The sequence below is a fragment of the Moschus berezovskii genome, chromosome 20 (assembly GCF_049115385.1).
Source record: "Moschus berezovskii isolate FMDL1 chromosome 20, NW_MosBer_1.0, whole genome shotgun sequence".
Lineage (NCBI taxonomy): Eukaryota > Metazoa > Chordata > Mammalia > Artiodactyla > Moschidae > Moschus > Moschus berezovskii.
In genome coordinates, this window is record NC_142479.1 from 35,392,956 (window position 1) to 35,409,516 (window position 16,561).

The following is a 16,561-nucleotide window of genomic DNA, read 5'->3' on the forward strand; positions in this document are numbered from 1 at the left end:
ATAAAGTATTGCACAAGTATGAGGAAGACCAGTGCTGCAGTTCTCAGAGCCTGTTGGGGATGGAGCCTAAGGGATCAGAACTGGAAGGTCCCTTGTCATCTTTGCAAAACCCATCAGCCTGGAATCTACCAGACCCCAATTCCTCAACAGGAAAAAGACGCCGCCTCTTGCTGGGGCTCTTTCCCTCAAGGTCTCTGTCTCCTTTTGCAACAGAATGACCCAGATGCTGCAGGTGGCAGCTCCGTCTCGGGTTTCAGTGCAGGTTTATTTCAATTTTATATTTTATTCCAGGCAAGTGCTTATTACATGGATAGTATTCATGTCTCAATACCTAATGTCTTGGAGCATGAACAGCCACTAGAATACAGTTCCATAGTAAAAATACAATATGTACAAAATTAGGGTTTTTGTAGTTTTTTGTTTTCCCACACAGCAGATGTATCCAAACACATAAAAATCTCTACAGTCTGGGGTCGCTACAATTTATATTTCAGGAAACAGAGACACAGTGACCGAGTCCTCACTGTAAACAAGGGCCACCTCTTTGTGGGGGTGGGGGGCGGGGGCGGGACTCTGGGATGGGGAGAAGCAGCTGTTCCTGGAGAGGGCAGGGGTTATGGTGATCCCCTAATTCCCTTCCAGGAATTCCCTGCCCTTCTTTGGCCCCCCTAGGAACCAACCTCCCCCTCTCCCCGAGGTAAAGACTCCCAGCCAGTGAGCCACTCTGAACATCAAAAAGTAAAACACGCATGAGAGGTAAGATGTGTGTGTGTGTGTGTGCGCGCGCGTGTGCACACACGCGCGTCCCCCAGGCTGGAAGGGCTAGGGAGGGGAGAGGCAGGTGGTCCCATGGGGTGAGGACAGATGCGGTCCCCACAGCGCTCAGAGGGGAGAGGCCCAAGGAAGGGCTGGGTGGCAGCTGCCCTCTCGGGCACACAGCATCACAGCGTTCACGAACAACAAAAACAACAGCAACAACACCCATCGTCACCAATCTGGACATAGTCATTCGGCACTAGATTCCGAGGCCCCCCACTGCTGCAGTGGGGGGCGGGGAGGGACGGGGGCGGCGGGCGGATGAGGTATCTGTGCAGGCCCGAGGGGCAACTGGCTAACAGAACAGTTTCAAGGTGAGCAGGCCTGAGAGGAGGGCGGCTTGCCAGTGCTTCTGTTCCCGGGGGCCAGGCCTGCCCCTCTCTCTCTGCTCTTTCCAATGTCATCACACCAGGAAGAGTAAAACCAGCTCCCCCGCAAACAGGGTGATAGTGGCGGCGGCTGCAGGTGCAGAAAGGCAGCAAGCTTGTGAGGTGGGGGCTGCATTGGGGTTGGGGGGGACAGCATCATGCCCTAGAAACCTCTGAAGTATCTGTAAGTCTCTCCACCCCGGGAGACAAGAAACAGTCTCCAGGGAGGTCTCCAGGACCAGAAACTGAAAGGGAGTTCCGAGGTGGCTCAATCTACCCAAGACCTTTGTCAGCCTCCTCTGTGAACCATGGGACCACCCCCCTGCCCCGCCCCAGCCTGTCATTGCAAACTTCACACCCAGGATCACTGGCCCCCCACCTCCACACACTCTGAAAGGCCACTGGTGAGTGCGTCCAGGTGGGGAGCCGAGTGTGCACGTGTGTAACTGTGTCTGACACAAGGCCACTTGTAATAAATACCCACATAAAAAGAGCAGCCAAAGCAGTCTGCTGAGGCGAAGGCATGGGGAGCAGTGGCCCTCACACACAGGCCCCCTCGCTCCCCACCACCCCAAGCTCAGCCCTGCCTGCGGCTCTCGCAGGAAGGCGGTGGCACACAGCAGCGCCCCCTCGTTCGGAGCAAAGAAAGATGAGCCCAGGGATGGGGAAGCTGGGGCAGAAGCAACAGTCCTCCATGGCCTGGCCATGCTCACTCCCCACAGGTCCCCAGGGCCAAGCCCCTGGACTATAACCTCCTGATTACCTCACCCACATGGCGTCAGGTTCCTGGAACCCAGACCAGACTCTGGTCCTGTCTCTCAGGCAGCAGGAGGCGTCCAGGCGCACTCATCCCTCCAGGGAGTGCAGAGCATGGAGCAGAGCCCAGGCTTCCTCTCTATCTTCTGGAAGCCAAAGTCAAGTCCAGGGATGGGGCAGGGTCCAGCGCACCCTCCTCTCAGGCCAGACCCGGCTGGAGGTCAGCAGGTGGCTGAGGGAGACAGTCAAGCCCCTCCTTCCTCGCCCCTGCCCTCAATCTGCCCTCCTGAAGCCAGGAGCCCAGCAGTAGGGCGGTTGTGGGGGATTGGAAGCTTGGCAAGGGCTTGGGTTTGGTTTACTATTGGTAGAGAACTGTCTTAACTAGCTTGTTATGATTAATCACAATGACTGCAACCAGCCTGGAGAGCCCAAGGCCGGGGTACCCACCTGTCTGGAGGGACACCACACAAGCCACCTCCTAGGACCTGTCCCCTGTACTCAGAGCTCGCCCCCCTCCCCAGTCCCCCTGGATATCAGGGCCAAGTTGCCTTGAGTCCTGCTTCCCCACGTCCCCCTCCAGAACCCTAGAAGGAGAAGGCTGAGGCTCAGGAGGGGAGGGCCCAGGTGCCCAGCCGTCTCACCAGACAGAGTGATAGCAGTAGCAGCAGCACAGGAAGGTGGGCAGGGCGGGGGAGGCGGAAGAACACCACGTCCACATCGCACTGGTGTCAGGGGATGGGTGGGGGATGGGAACGGCCCCAGAGCGGGTACCAGGCCGGACAGGCGGCACGTGGGCCAGAGCGTCTCTCATCACTCTGTCAAGTCCTTGTGCAGCAGGGTGACCCCCTGCCCTGTGCCCAGCTCCCTGGGCCCCCTCCCTCCCCTGGCTCAGAGTCTCTGCACCCCCTTCCCCTAGGAGGCCTGGGGGTGGGTATGGGTGGGGTGGGCTGGGCCTGGCTGGAATGTGTGGAGCTGGTGGGTGGGAGAGTGGGGGACAGGTGTCCCTCCCTGTCCCCGCTGGGGGCCTCTGAGTGGCCTCATCCTCAAGCCAGCTTGAGCGTGCTGACCGGGAAGGAGGGCATGGTGACCATGGTCACAGGGTTAAGCACTGTCTGGCCCACCAACTGGGGGTGGTGCACCACCTGAGCCCCCACAGCTGGCTTCGCCATGACCGTGGCAGGGGGCCCCAGCCCAGCTGTGCCATTCACTTGCTGGTGTGAGAGGGTGTGGGCGATGTGGCTCACGGCCACCGGCTGGCTCACCGCCACAGGCTGCGGGTACAGGGGCAGCTGGGAGCCAAGGTGGGCCACGTGGTTGAGGGCAGCAGGGTGCACCGTGATGTGGCTGATGGGGGGCGTGGCCGGCGCCAGCTGCACGGCGGGGCTGGGGGCTGAGGGCGCGATGTGGGCAATGTGCTTGCCGCCCGGCCCCTGGAGAACGTGGTTCACAGTCTGGATGACTGAGGCGTGGGTGGTGGCAGTGTGGGCAATGACTGTGGAGCCTCCCCCAGCTGCGGCCACGAGATGGGCCGGGGCGGGCACCAACGTTTGGGTCGGGGCCGCTGGTGGGGGTGGAGGGGCTGGTAGAGGTGTCTTCTGCTGTGGCGGGGGCTGCTGCCCAGGCAGGTGGGCAGGAGACAGGGCCACAGGCTGGGCGTGCGGGTGTGGGTGCGGCGGCGCGGGGGCTGTGCTGGGCGGTGGCTTCGGCAGCTCCGGGTGGGGGCGGTGGCTCAGCTTATGTGGGCCCAGGCCAGCGTGGTCCTCCTCCATGTCCTCGTCTATGTTGTCCTCACCCTCTGTGGAGGGACACGCGGGGAGGGGCCGGTCAGAAGGGCTGGGGAACAAGAGCCTGGGGAAGCAGATGCCCCCGGGGCTCTGGGGATGTCACGGCGCTGAGGGTGGGGGCGACGTGGGGCGGGCGGGGCTCACCGGAAGCGGTGGAGGTGGAGGCCTGGTCGTCCTCGGGCTGGCCCGTCTGCCGGAGCACGCGGTCGATCTCCAGCACATCCATCCACTGGCTTAGCTCATGCTTCAGCTCCGCCAGCCGCTGCTGCGTGGCAATCTTCTCCCGCGCCAGCCTCTCCATCTCGTGCTCGTATTCTTTTTCCTTCCTCTTCAGGGACTGGAGAACAGGGCAAGTAACAGCAAGATACCCTGAGCAGGAGCCACAGGGCCCATGGTGCCGCCAACACCTCCTTCACCCTCCCTCACCTGCGGATCGGGGGCCCAGGCTGCCAGGGGGCTGCGGGAGACCACACCTGCCTCTTGGTCCATGGCTCCACCTAAGGAGGCCCAGCATCTGGGGACAGACTGCAGGCCCGCAAGCAGGTGCAGATTCAGGCCAGTCCCTCCCCTACCCCTACATCGACTCTGTCCTGAGGGGCTTTGTCGCCTCGTGCCCCAGCCACCCTCCTGGGAGCATCTCCCTCCATTCTGCAGAGAAGGGCAGAAAGGGTAGGAGATTTCTCAGGCGGAGTCCAAGACCGGCACTGCCATTCACACCATCCTGTCGCTATGGATGCGGATGCCACGAGCTACCCTCCATAGAACTCGTTCCTCAAGGCTCCCCAGACGATCCTGCCCTTTTTCCCTTCATCATTCACTCGTCTCCTTAACTTCAACACCCTTGCAGGACGGTCAGCAGATTCTGAGACCCCTATCTCACCTCCTTGACCACCTCCATCTCCTCCTGAACAGCTGCTGACTTGCGCACGTCCTCCATACAGTGCCCACCCGCGCTGCCTCGCACATCGCTCTATTCCCACACTCCCCAGGCCCCGGGATGTGGCCTTCCTTCCCCACCTACACCTGAGCGGCCTCAGCCACTGAGAAACAGCTCTTGGGAGGACAGCACCTCGGCCTCCATCTGAGCCGCCCTGGAGAGGCTCCTCCCCGCTTGACGCTGAGGCCATCCCCATCACTCAGAACACGGGAGGGCGCTCCCTGTCTGCTGCCCCATCTCCCCTTCCACACCTGCAGGGCCACGGGCTGCCTCTCCTCTCGGGCTGACCCTCCCACAGGTACCAGATGCCCACTGCCCAGACAGGGCACACTCCCCCATCAGAAGGGTCTCCAGTTTCCCTTCGCCCGATGCTTCTTAGAAGCTCTGGAAGGCCAGCTCCTATCCTGTTCTTCAACTCCCTTCTGCACTGTCTTTCCTTGGTCTCTGTGACCGCCTGTCTGAAACTTTATTAAACCAATACATTTTAAGTCCCGCAGGCCTAGCCGTGGCCAGCTTTTCCTTGGCCCAGGCATGTCATGACTGCAGGGTCCAACAGACAACACGGACAATCCTGACCTCCCGAGCTTCTAGTCGCCAAGGCCTGCCAGTCCTGGCCAGGTGTAGACCCCCATGCGTCTCCCTCCTCACCCCTCCAGGTCTTTGCCGCCGGAGCTCCTCCACAGCCCAGCCCCCTCTCACGTCCTTCGGGTACACCAGCCTGCTCTCAGGCTCACTCGTCTTGAGAGTGGCACCCCGCACCGCACCACCCCTCACCCCAAGCGTTCAGACTGTCAGCCTTAAAGAGACTGACACTGGTTCACACGACCCCCTAAATATTTCCCGTTTTGTTTTTCCATCTCAACACACGCTGTCCCAGTCCAACCCTGTGAAAGGTGTACACACTGTTCTATGGTTAGCTTACATCCCCTGACACAGGGGGGGCCAGGACACAGCCATGTGTGACCTCTTGGCCAAGCACCTGTGAGGACGGAGGGTGTTAGTCCCCACCTCTACCACGTCTCTCCTCATCATCACAGAAGAATCACAGTCTCTCGTTAGACTTGAGCTTCCCCTGACTCCATTTCCTTCAGGCAGTTTTGCAACAGCCTTTCCCAACTGTTCACCTGACCTCCTGGGCACGCAAGTCTTCAGCTCCACACAAGGACTAGGCCCAACTTCCCCACACTCCCTCCTGAGCCCCATGCTCCTTGCATTCCTGGCCTCACTGGTCAGAGACGCCTCAAGCCACTAGTGCTTGTGACATGTAACCCGGACACGCCGTGCTGTGCACTGACCTGAAAGCCAGCAGCTTTACACTTTTTACACTTGTTGCCAGTCCCAGGCCACACTCAGCCCTCTCTATCACCCTGGCTTCAAGATTAACCTGCCTCCCCCACATCTCTGCCAGAAAGCTCCCCCATTGCCCCACTCCCCCTACCCTGAGAGGCCAGTGGTAGACAGGCCATCGGAACGAGCCACGACGATCACCAGGTGTGGGGTGAGTCAGCCCTCAGGCCTGTCCTGAACTCTATGCACTAGTGGGGCCGGCTGACTGCCGGCTCAGAGAGAATTAATCAGGAGCCAAAACCCCCACTTCTCACCTAGTCCAGTTCTCCACAGGTCTAGACATCCCTGGAAAGTTTTCCCAAGGTCTAACTTTTGTCCCTATTGTTTCATTTTAAGCCCATTTCCTTTCTAAGACTGGATGTGTTGTTTGGTACCTGCCTACCCCACTTCCTGTTTCTGTCCACGTCTCTGAGAACTTTCTTCAAATCCTTTACCTCCAAGGCACTGTGGCTCTGGCTGGGGGCTACAGCCTTGCCAAAGCTTTCTCCCTCAGCACACAACCAAAGTCCTCAGTCTCCACCCCCTCTATGGTCTCTCTGGTACCCCCTTCCAACTCCTATCTCAGCATAGCAACCGTCCTGACCACGTTCAACTTCCAAAATGCATCCTGCTCCCTCCTACTGGAAAAACTCTGGCCTATGCTGGGCTCTCTGCCCCGCACTTGTCTTGGTCACCCTGGCCTTCAGGTCCCAGCTCAAAGGCCCTTTCCTCAGCAGCAACTTCCCCAATTCCCCAGAACATATGCTGTGACCCCTATGTCCCGACTATGCCCTTGGAGCAGATTCCTCTGCTTGGTTATTTTATAATCTGCAGCAAGACCAAACCTAAAGACAGAGATCTGCAATTTTCCCCTTGCTCCCCACTTTTTATCCGCCTAATGAGACACAGGGCTGTCCAAAAAAACCGGAACGAGTGAACGAATAAATGAAGTTGAAGGTTTATGGAGAACCTTGTTACATTTCCCAGCATCTCTGCTTCCGATGCCAGCCCCAGGACAAGTATCTTTTACGGACAGCTAGGGTCCACCTTGCTTCCCACTCGGGCCAGGCCCGTATCCCAAATCTGCTGGTTCTACTGAGTCCCTTATTTCTGATGTACTTTCAAATCCACCATCTCGCAATCAAGGCTTTCTGCCCTAAGTACGTCTATACGGGGAGGAACGCGCCGTTCCATCCTTCTTCTCAACAATTGCTATTAAGTTACTATTTACAAATGGCCAATCCTCCTCACGTCCTTACCACAAAGATACTATTACTTTTTCCCACTTTAGCATCATCGCAGTACAAAAGGAAACCGATATTCACAGAAAATGTCGCCGAATTTAGGCAGGAGTTTGCTTCCAGGCTACATGATTTCCTGTAGCTGAAGGAATAGCAACTTAAGTCTCCAGCCCGAGTTCTGCAGAAACATCCCAGAGAACACCCTCCCGGAGATCCTCTGAAACTCGACACTGGGCCCCCTCCCCCTCCCCTGGCCACCAACGAGGCCCCGCCCCTCCCGGAGCACGCGCGCACCCACGCGGACCCGGCTTTGCTGCGTCACTCCCCACTGGCCGCACCCTCCCTCCGCGCGCAGGAGTCCCGCCCCCTGCCCAGCCCCGCCAATCCGCGGACCCAGACCCGCCCCTCCCGTGCCGGGAAGCGGCCTGGAGTCGCGCCAGCCCCTCCCCCTCGTCCGGAGGGCGGGCAGAAGGGCGCGCGTTCGCGGGAGGGAGCTGCCGGCTGGGAGTAGTCCAGAGGCTGCTCCTCCGCCCGCCTCCTTAACAAGTCAGGCTCCGGTTACTTCGGGGCTGTGACCCCGCAGCCGAGGCCGGGGGAGGGCTGGCCCACCGCAGCCGTGACGCCGCCCACCCCCTAAGCTTCCCTAGAGCGCCGACTGGGAGACCCCGAAGCTGCCCCCGCAGTCCGGGAGGCCTAAGTCCCTTCCACTCCTCCACGGCTACCTCCCGGCTCCGCGGCAGCCGAGCGTGGCCGCCTGCCCCACCCCCACAGCCTCCTTCCCGGCACGCGGAACCCTCGGCCGGTTTCCAGGGAAACCGAAACTTGGGCCGTCATGGCAACGGTCTTATCTGGCGGGCACCCCCCTTCCCCGTACGGCCGAGAGGAGCCAATGCCCAAAGGCAGGGGACACAAGGCAAGCAGGGCCCCTTGAAAAAGGGCTTCTTTTAAATCCTGGGGGAGGCAGAACGTAAGATTTTAGGTTCGGTGACCCCCAGGACTACTCGTCATCCAGAGTGCCGCATTTCCCCTTCCCCAAGGTTTAATCCCCAAAGTCGGGAGGTGGCATTTACGTGCGCTCACTGCCAGGATCTTTATCCTTTTGGGCTAAAAGTCATGGGCACGCGGCGGGGTGGGGCGTATTTCATGGGTTCCACTGTGGGAAACGAGCCACGCCCAGCACCCCCCACCCCCCACGTAGAGTCTCGGACCAAATCCGGTTCCCGCCCAGCACTGCGGGCGAGATGGAGGCACCGGTCGCCCTACATCCTTCCCATTCGCCGGGCAGTAGCGCGCAGCAGGCGGTAAGGCGGGGCGGATTCCGGGCTGACACCGAGTCGCGGGGCCGTGCAGATGGGGGGGGCTCCTTGAGGCCACCCGGCGGGGGAGGGGAGCCGAGCGCTCCCCCGCGCACGCGCCCCGGTCACGCCGCCTCCACCCGGGTGGGGAGCCCCGCTGACGTCAGCCGGGCCATGTGCTCGGCGCCCGCGTGGAGGCGGGCGGGGCCACAGGGGGGAGGCGGGGCGTGCAGGGAGGCGGGGCGTGCAGGCAGCTTGCGCGGTGGCGGTCTCCCGCCCTTCCCTGGGCCTAGCTTCTCCCCCAGCACCCCGCATACCTGAATGTACCGCAGCGCCGTCCGCAACACGCTCAGATTCGAAGTCTTCTTGTCGTCCACGTTGGGGATGTTGCGCTTCAGGGTCTCAAAGCATTCCTTGAGATGGGCCCTCCTGGGGAAAGGGAGCAGGGCGGGTCAGCCTGCGTCAGGGGCGGGAGGGAAGGTCCAAGGAGATATTGGGGACCAAGGATGGGACCTTCCGGGTAGCTGGCGGGGTGGGCTCAGAGTCACAAGCTCACACACACACACACACACACACCTGTTCTTCTCCAGCTTGTTGTGGACTTCTCTGGTTCCGATTCTGAAATCCAGACAGACAGGGAGCTCAGGGAGGAGGGCCCAATTAGGTGGCCTTCCCACCCCCTGCCCCCACCCTCCCCAAATGCCACAGGCTTTTTGTCCCTGACATTCTCTCTCTAGAGAAGCAGCAATGAAAACTGTTGGCCCTGTGTTCTGGTGCATACACCCTCTGGAGGGCAAGGGTAGGCTCATAATTCACAACCCCTTCATATTCCACTCCACCCGTGCACCTGTAAAGGGCTCCTGGGATTGGGAGAAATAGCCAGTAGACCCTGGCCCTCACCCAGAGGTCCAAAGGCCTGGTGATGCCATTAGACCCAACCTTGGAGGGGGGTCAGAGAAGCCTGAGAACAACAGAGGGTAATGACCATTCCCCACTCCCCAGGGTGGGGGTGGTCCCAGCACAGTGAGAACAAATCCAGATATAGGAGGGTGCGGCTCTGATAGGCTAGCTGGCAGGGCACTTTCTCTTGCACACACAGCCCGAGCTGTGGGCAGTTCTCTCCATCCCACCAGCCCCCACTCTGCCACACCTCACTCACCCCCCAGGCCTCTTCTTCTGTTCGCTGGATTTGACTTCTTCAGCGGGTGCCAGCTTCAGGGTCCCAAGCGTGGATGGAGGTGGCTGTGGGGGAGCCAGCTGGGGCTGGACTCCAGGGTGTGGCGCAATGGTCAGGATGGGGGTGGGCAGGGGCTGCAAGGGCTTGGGGCTGCCAGTGGGCGGAACGGTGGCCTTGGAGTCCGGCAGCAGAGGAGCAGGAGTGGGCACCTGGGGCCTGGTGGGAAGGGGGGCGGGGTCCTTAATGCTGAGTCCAGGGGTGCTGACCAGGGCTGGCTGGCGAGGCGCCAGGGGCAGAGGCTGGGCCGTGGGGGGTAGTGGCGGGGGTGGAGGCAGAGGCTGAGGGGAGTTGGTCACTACAGGAATAGGAATGACAGTCAGTGGGGTGGGGGTGGCCAGTGGTGGCGGGGGGGCTGGCGGAGGGGCCGGCGGTGACAGAGGCAAGGGCGGTGCCTCAGTGCGGGGTTCCTCCACTGGCATGGTGTGGGCCAGCCGGGCCAGGCTGCTGGCCTTCTTCTGCTCCTGCTCCCGCTCCCGCTCCAGGCGAAGCCTCTCCTGTTCCTCTGCACAGAGAGAACACAGCGGTCTCTCAGCAGGGCCTGCCGTCCTGGACGCCCCAACTGTAACCCATCCTGACCCCACGCCAGGGAGCACCCAGTGACACCACAAATACACACACTCATCCACACCCAGCCAGGCACCGGGTAGCAGTGAACAAATAAAACAGACTCCTGGTCCTTGCTGTTGAGCTCACAGACCAGGGGAGGAGGGGCATAAGACAAATCACAGGATTAATGACCCAGGTAGTGGGAAGAGAGGGGCTATGGAAAGACAGAGCAGAAGCTGTCAGTGAGGGTGCTGGAGGAGGCCTGCAGGTTGAAGTGTTACGCAGGTGATGGACAGGGGCAACAAGGCTGAGGAGAAGAAGTGTTAGATGAGGTCGGGAGAGGCCAGTCCACAAATGATCTCACAGGCAACCATAGGAAGAGAGAAAGTGCAAGTCGCTCAGTTGTGTCCGACTCTTTGCAACCCCATGGACTATACAGTCCATGGAATTCTCCAGGCCAGAATACTGGAGTGGGTAGCCTTTCCCTTCTCCAGGGGATTTTCCCAACCCAGGGATCGAACCGGGGTCTCCTGCATTGCAGGTGGATTCTTTACCAGCTGTGCCAGGAGGGACGCCCAAGAATACTGGAGTGGGTAGCCTATCCCTTCTCCAGCGGATCTTCCCAATCCAGGAATCGAACCGGGGTCTCCTGCATTGCAGGTGGATTCTTTACCAACTGAGCTATTAGGGAAGCTCCACAGGAGAAGAGAAGAGACAGTCAAATCCTAGATTCTGGGGAGCTACCGTCTAGAGGGCAGGCCTTACCTTCATTTCACAGATGAGACAGAGTAGCTCTAAGAGGCAAAATGATTTGTTGAGGGTCATGCTGCAAACACACACACACCCCCTACACCCGTGTATCTCACAAGAGCCCCACACTGGGGAGGGGTGGGAGGGGAGGGGAGACAACAAGGCCCAGGACTCAGGACTGCCAGGCTAGGTCCCAGAGCCTGTTTCCTCAATCAAGGTCTATACCCCACGTGCTCCTGGTCCTTCTCTGCCCTTGGTTGTGATGGAACTTATTCCACCACTACCAGCAGCAGACTAGAAAAGGAAGAGGCAAGCAGAAAGGAAAGCAGGGTTTTTTAACAGGGGTTGAACAAGGCAAGGAGTTCCAAGAACCTTGCACGCCTCAGTTCAGCATCTCTGCTGAAAGCCCTGCCAGAGGGGGAGGCCTGCTCAGCAGTGGGTGCAGAACAGGGCCAAGGGAGAGGCCCCTCCTGATCAAGACGCCCCTCTCCATCCCCACCCTGCCCCATCCCCTCCCAGGTCCCACCATTCCAGTTCCCTGGCTATAGGCTGGGGCCAGGGCCCTGCCACTGAAGCAGCCCCACCACCCCACGGGCCAGGGAGCAGGCCAGCCCTCCCCTCCTGCCCGATTCACCACACTGCTGACTAACAGAGCTGACAGCACAAGGCTGACACACCCCAGACACACCACCGCCCACAAGGGGTGGGGTTGTGGGGGGCGAGGTTGGCCAAGTGCCCCTGTAAGGGAGGACAGCATCACCCTCTCCACAGGTCTTTGGGCCAGGGACCCCAGAAAACATGCGGCCTCAGGGCTCTTTGGCCAGTCAACCACTGGTGTGTGAGCCAGGCCTGCTCAGAGCCCCTCCCTCCTGCAGAGAAGAAGAGGCGCAGGAGGAAGTAGGGGGAAGTGTTCTGAGAGGGGAAGCGCTCAGTGGTTTCCCAGCAGCCAGCATTCAAGGGCTGGAGTCAGCAAGCGCAGCCTCTTCCGTGTCTCCTCCGGCCCCTCAGGAAGGGAAGCTGACCAGCCTGCACCGGCCTGCTTCTTTACGCCACCAACACTGGCTTCCTTTGCGGCCCTGGAGAAAAGCCGCCCTCTGGGCTCCCCTTTTCACACTGGGAAAGAAACCTGCTGAATTCAGTCAAGGAGACCTTCTCAGGCCCAGCCCAGGACACCCCCAGTCCACTCTGCACCTCCCCAGACCCCAACCCCAAGACAAGGTCCCGGAGCCCAACACAGCCCTACCTCCATTCCTTTGAGCCATAGACCTGGGCTTTCACTGGCCTCAGGGCAAGTGTGCCCCTCTCCCACAAGCAGGGCGACAGACAGGGCCTCAGGCCCCAAGGTCAGGCACTCTGGGAACCCAGAATGGAGGCAAACCTCAGATTCCTTGTATTTCCTTTCTTGTATTCCCCAGGTCTTAAGGCAACTCCAAAGCTCCACCAGAAGATGGCAACCTCCTTCTCATATACCCTCTCTCTTCCGGAGCCAGGCAGGTGCCAGGCTCACAGGTGCCAGGAAGGGCCCAGGTGAATGGCCAAGCTCTAGCACACCTGGATCAGCATGAAAAGGCTTAACTGATGCTGAAGAGGGGGGCAGCCCAGGCCAGACCCAGCCCACTAAAGCCTCCTGCCTCCTCCTGACCTGTTCTGGCCTATCCCTTGCCCAGAATCGACCCTCCTCCTGTGTGCCGGGAAGAGGGAAACTCTGGAGAGCAAGCGGGTTTTAGCGATGAGGGTTTCAGCTCTTTACTGCTCCGCCGCACCCTTGGGTGCACCCCCTTCTCACTCCCATACATGCGCACACATACTCTGCCACCTTCCCTGGGCTCTGCCCAGAGGCTGCCACCAGAGAGCTGAGCACCACCCTTCTGGGTGACCTGGGGGGCCAAGGCTATAGCCCCCAATGGCGAGTACAGGCTTTGAGCTTCCCCGAAGCCACTGTGGCCCAGGACCTCAGCCAGCACACAGCTGGGGCCCTCCAGTGTTCGGGGGAGTTCTCCCCTTCTACATGTAATAGGGACATGGGTGCACAAGGCAGGCACAGGGTGGGACTAGCTCAGAAGAGGGTCCCATTTGAGTCAACTTCTACGATTGAAAGAAATGACCAGGCCTCCATGCTGACCACCAGATGGCCTCGTGCCTCGCCCTTTCCTCTCTCCCCTCGTGTACCAACATGAAAGTGCACACACATCCTTGGACTCATCATGTGAACAGAGTAGCTGGTCTAGGTCAGAAAACAGTCATTTGAGGCTTGAAGTTGAATGGGGGCCCAAACAAGAGGATCCCTGTTCAGGGCTACCCATCGGATACACACCCACCAGAAAGCAAGCTCCCCAGCAGCACCCCCACTTCTCTTCCATTTCTTGCCACCCCAACTTAGAGAACAAAACCTCTAGTAGGAGCAAAAAATGAATTCTAGAGATTAGGCTGCTGCAGCCAAGTCAAGCTATCTGTACATGAGTTTTGGGAGTAAATCTGGCTTTCCAGCATCCATCCATCCATCCCCTAAGACGTCCTGCTCCACCAAGAAGCCTTAACTGCCTGCCTCCAGTTCTCACCACCTGGGGGAGGGGCAGGGCGCTACAACTTCTTAGCGAGAGCCATCCCCAGGTTCCTTCCAAGTGTTGCAGACGTCATCCTTGCTGATTCTTACTCAGCTCTGGACTGACTGATTTCGGAACGGGTGGTAGACGCGGACAGTGAGCGTTTCTCCCCTCACACGGCCAACCAGCCTGCGGGTAAGTGAAGGTGAAGTGAGTGTTCTTTTGGTCAATCCTGCTGCCTCTAGCACAGTGGGCGGTACACGGCGGGGACACAATAGGGACTCCTGAATTGCACTGTGGATGGCGGCAGCAGGTGACTCAATCCAAATCTTGCGCACGCTCCTCCCGGAGCCGCCGGTCCCGCACTCAGGACAGCCTCGGTCACCACCTGTACTGTCCACCGCCTGACCCTGATCTGGACCTCGAAGAAAGGGGGAGGGGCGCGGGAGCCGACGTCCTGACCCCTCAGTTCCGAAAACCCAAGCATTCTCAGTCTCGCGTATCTCAAGTGACTCTTGACCTTGAGAGGCCGGACGAACCGACTCGGCCGGCGGACCCGCGGCTCCCCCGCCCCTGGCCCGCTGCTACTCCCCCCGCCCGCCGCCGCGGCGGTACACGCTGCAGGCGCGCGCGCGCACACAACACACACTACTACCTCCTGCATGACTCATCATTGAAGCAACAATAGGCAGAAAGGAAAGGAGGGCGAAGCACTCTCTCCACCACAACCCACCCGACCGGGGGCTGGGGGGAGGGCTGGAGGGGGCAGCAGTCCCCGGATACTGCACACACGCCGCCGATCCAGGGCTGCGACCCTCGCAGCAGTCCGGAAAACGGAGGTCTTCCGCTGGCCCCCTATTTCTGCAGCACCCTGAAGCTGGGGCCACCAACAAGGGCGCGTGGAGATAAGGGCATCTGAAATCTCCGTCTCCCCGCTGCTCAGAGAGCACCAAAGTTTGCCCTTTCTTGCCCGCTCATTTCACTTCGCGGTCAGGGGTGCTGCCAGGGGGTCCTGGTGAGAACGTTTTGTGGGGTGAGGTTAGTGGGAGCATGTGAGCTCTATATATCCTGTCGCTCGGAGATTCTGAGGGTTGCCCTCGCCCCAGGAGCAAAAACGGGAGGCCGGGGCGAGAACCGACAGGTGAGCTCGGCTCCTCCCACGTAGGGCAAAGGCTCTACCAGGCAGATGCCCAGCGGCCAGAGCCAGGGCCCAACCCGGCGCAAGGCCCCTCGTCAGCCCCGCCCAGACCCCGCCCCCAGCCGAGCTCTAGGCTGCGGGGAGGGGCTGGGCCGCGCAGTCCCCAGCGGGAGTGTCCCCCGTGCACGTGGTCGGGGGCGGGGCCGGTCCACGTCACCACCCGGTGTAACCAACGGGCTTGGAACGCAGGCACACGCAACATTCCAGCCGAGAGCGGGTTTGGAACGCGTAGACACGCCACATTCCACACCGGCTAAAGTGGGGCGCAGCAAGGGGGGCCCGGTGTCTGCCCCCGGCGACCTGCGGGCCGTCTCGCAGATGTCCAATCAGCTCGGCTCTCACCCAAACCCCTGTCGCGCGACCCAGCCCAGCTTTGGGAGGCGGGGTCAGGCGGGGCTGGCCAGGATCATAAGACACGCGATGTCATTTCATTCTGCAAAGGCCGCCTCCGCCCCAAGCGGCGCGTAGATCTGCTGGGAGCGCCCCCCGCACCCTCCCCACAGGGCCAGGGAAGCCGGGGAGCTGCTCCGCGTAGAGTAATTCCACCCCCCACTCCGTTACACACACGCCCACTCGTGTGCATTAGACACTCGCCCGTGTACACGTCCGTCCATCCGCTCTCATCGAGGTTCGCATCACACATACCCCCGTGCATACACGCACACAGGCGCTGGTCTACCACCCCCACGCAACACCATTCCTCACCCCACACCGCCCCCCCCGGCTCGCACATCTTCATCTCTACCGAGGCACAGCTGGCCCACAGCAAAAGAGACCCCCGTGAAAGGTGCACAAGAGGTGGTAGGCAGTTGGGGTGGCGCCTACAGGAGCCGGGTCCCTCGCTGCATGTTAATGAATTCATTAATTAATTTCACTGCCCACAACACTCCTCCCCGGGCGGCGGCTCTTGCGCGGATCTTTGCACTGCCCGGCTTCGCGGGCCGCCTGGGAACGGGTACCGCGCGCGGTTTCGCGTAGGCTCGGGGACCGGGGTCGCTCACCTCCCCTTCCCTGGTGCCCCAGGGGCCCAGCCCGGCCGCTCACCACGTGCTCTCTGTTGTTGCTGTGCTTGCCATTCCAGGAAGCGGGCCGCCTCCAGTAGCGTCTCTATGCTCATCGCGCCGAGAGCTGCCGGGGGCGCGCCGGGGCCGAGACTGCGGCCCGCGAGCCGGGCACAGGTCAGGCTGGCGGGCAGGCAGGAGGGAGGGATCACCTCCGGGGGGCGACAGGACTGGGCGGCGCAGCGCACTCCGCAGGGAAGAACGGGGGAGCTCAGGAAGAAAAATCAATGTCTCCCCAGATATTTGCAAATGTAATTTGCAAATTAAAAAAAAATCTGATGCACAAAAAAAAAAAAGGCGGCACTGCCTCCCTCCTTCCCCTCCCTCTCTTCCTCCCTTCTGATGCCTCCCGCCCCGCGGCCCCCAGGAGTCCCGCCGACAAGAAAAGGCTTTGCAACAAGATGGCGAGGAGGCACAGACACACACAACAAGGGAAGGAGCCGCGCTGCCCCCGGCCGCCGCCCCCGCTACTACACCGGGGCCGCAGCCAAAGCCCGGACCGGAGCCCCCGCCCGTAGGGCCCCGGCGTCTCAAGAAGGGAGGGGCGGGGCCCCAGGCGGCCTGGCCCCGCCCACTCGAGACCGCGCGCGCACACGTGGCCTGGGTGGGGGTGGGAGAAGCTCCAGCCGGGTTCGCGCCCTGCATTTCCGCTCTCCCGCCTCGCCCCGCCCCGATTGCAAGCCACAAGTTGAGCAACGGCTGC

The 16,561-nt window shown here is 60.7% G+C and overlaps 1 protein-coding gene across 3 annotated transcripts; it reads right to left on the reverse strand.

Moving 5' to 3' along the window:
• Positions 1–246: 246 nt before the first annotated feature.
• MNT (MAX network transcriptional repressor) lies at positions 247–16,301 on the reverse strand. Of its 3 annotated transcripts, none has more exons than XM_088828774.1 (6): positions 15,842–16,295; positions 9,683–10,262; positions 9,100–9,141; positions 8,841–8,952; positions 3,869–4,061; positions 247–3,735 (listed from the first exon to the last, which is right to left on the reverse strand). In XM_088828774.1, the coding sequence occupies exons 1-6, from the start codon at positions 15,912–15,914 to the stop codon at positions 2,984–2,986; spliced, it is 1,752 nt and encodes a 583-aa protein (XP_088684900.1). In that variant the 5' UTR covers positions 15,915–16,295; the 3' UTR covers positions 247–2,983. The 3 variants fall into 3 exon arrangements, with proteins under 3 accessions (XP_088684900.1, XP_088684902.1, XP_088684901.1); XM_088828776.1 differs by having other exon boundaries at positions 15,799–16,294; XM_088828775.1 differs by lacking the exon at positions 9,100–9,141 and having other exon boundaries at positions 15,842–16,301.
• Between the last annotated feature and the right edge of the window lie 260 nt (positions 16,302–16,561).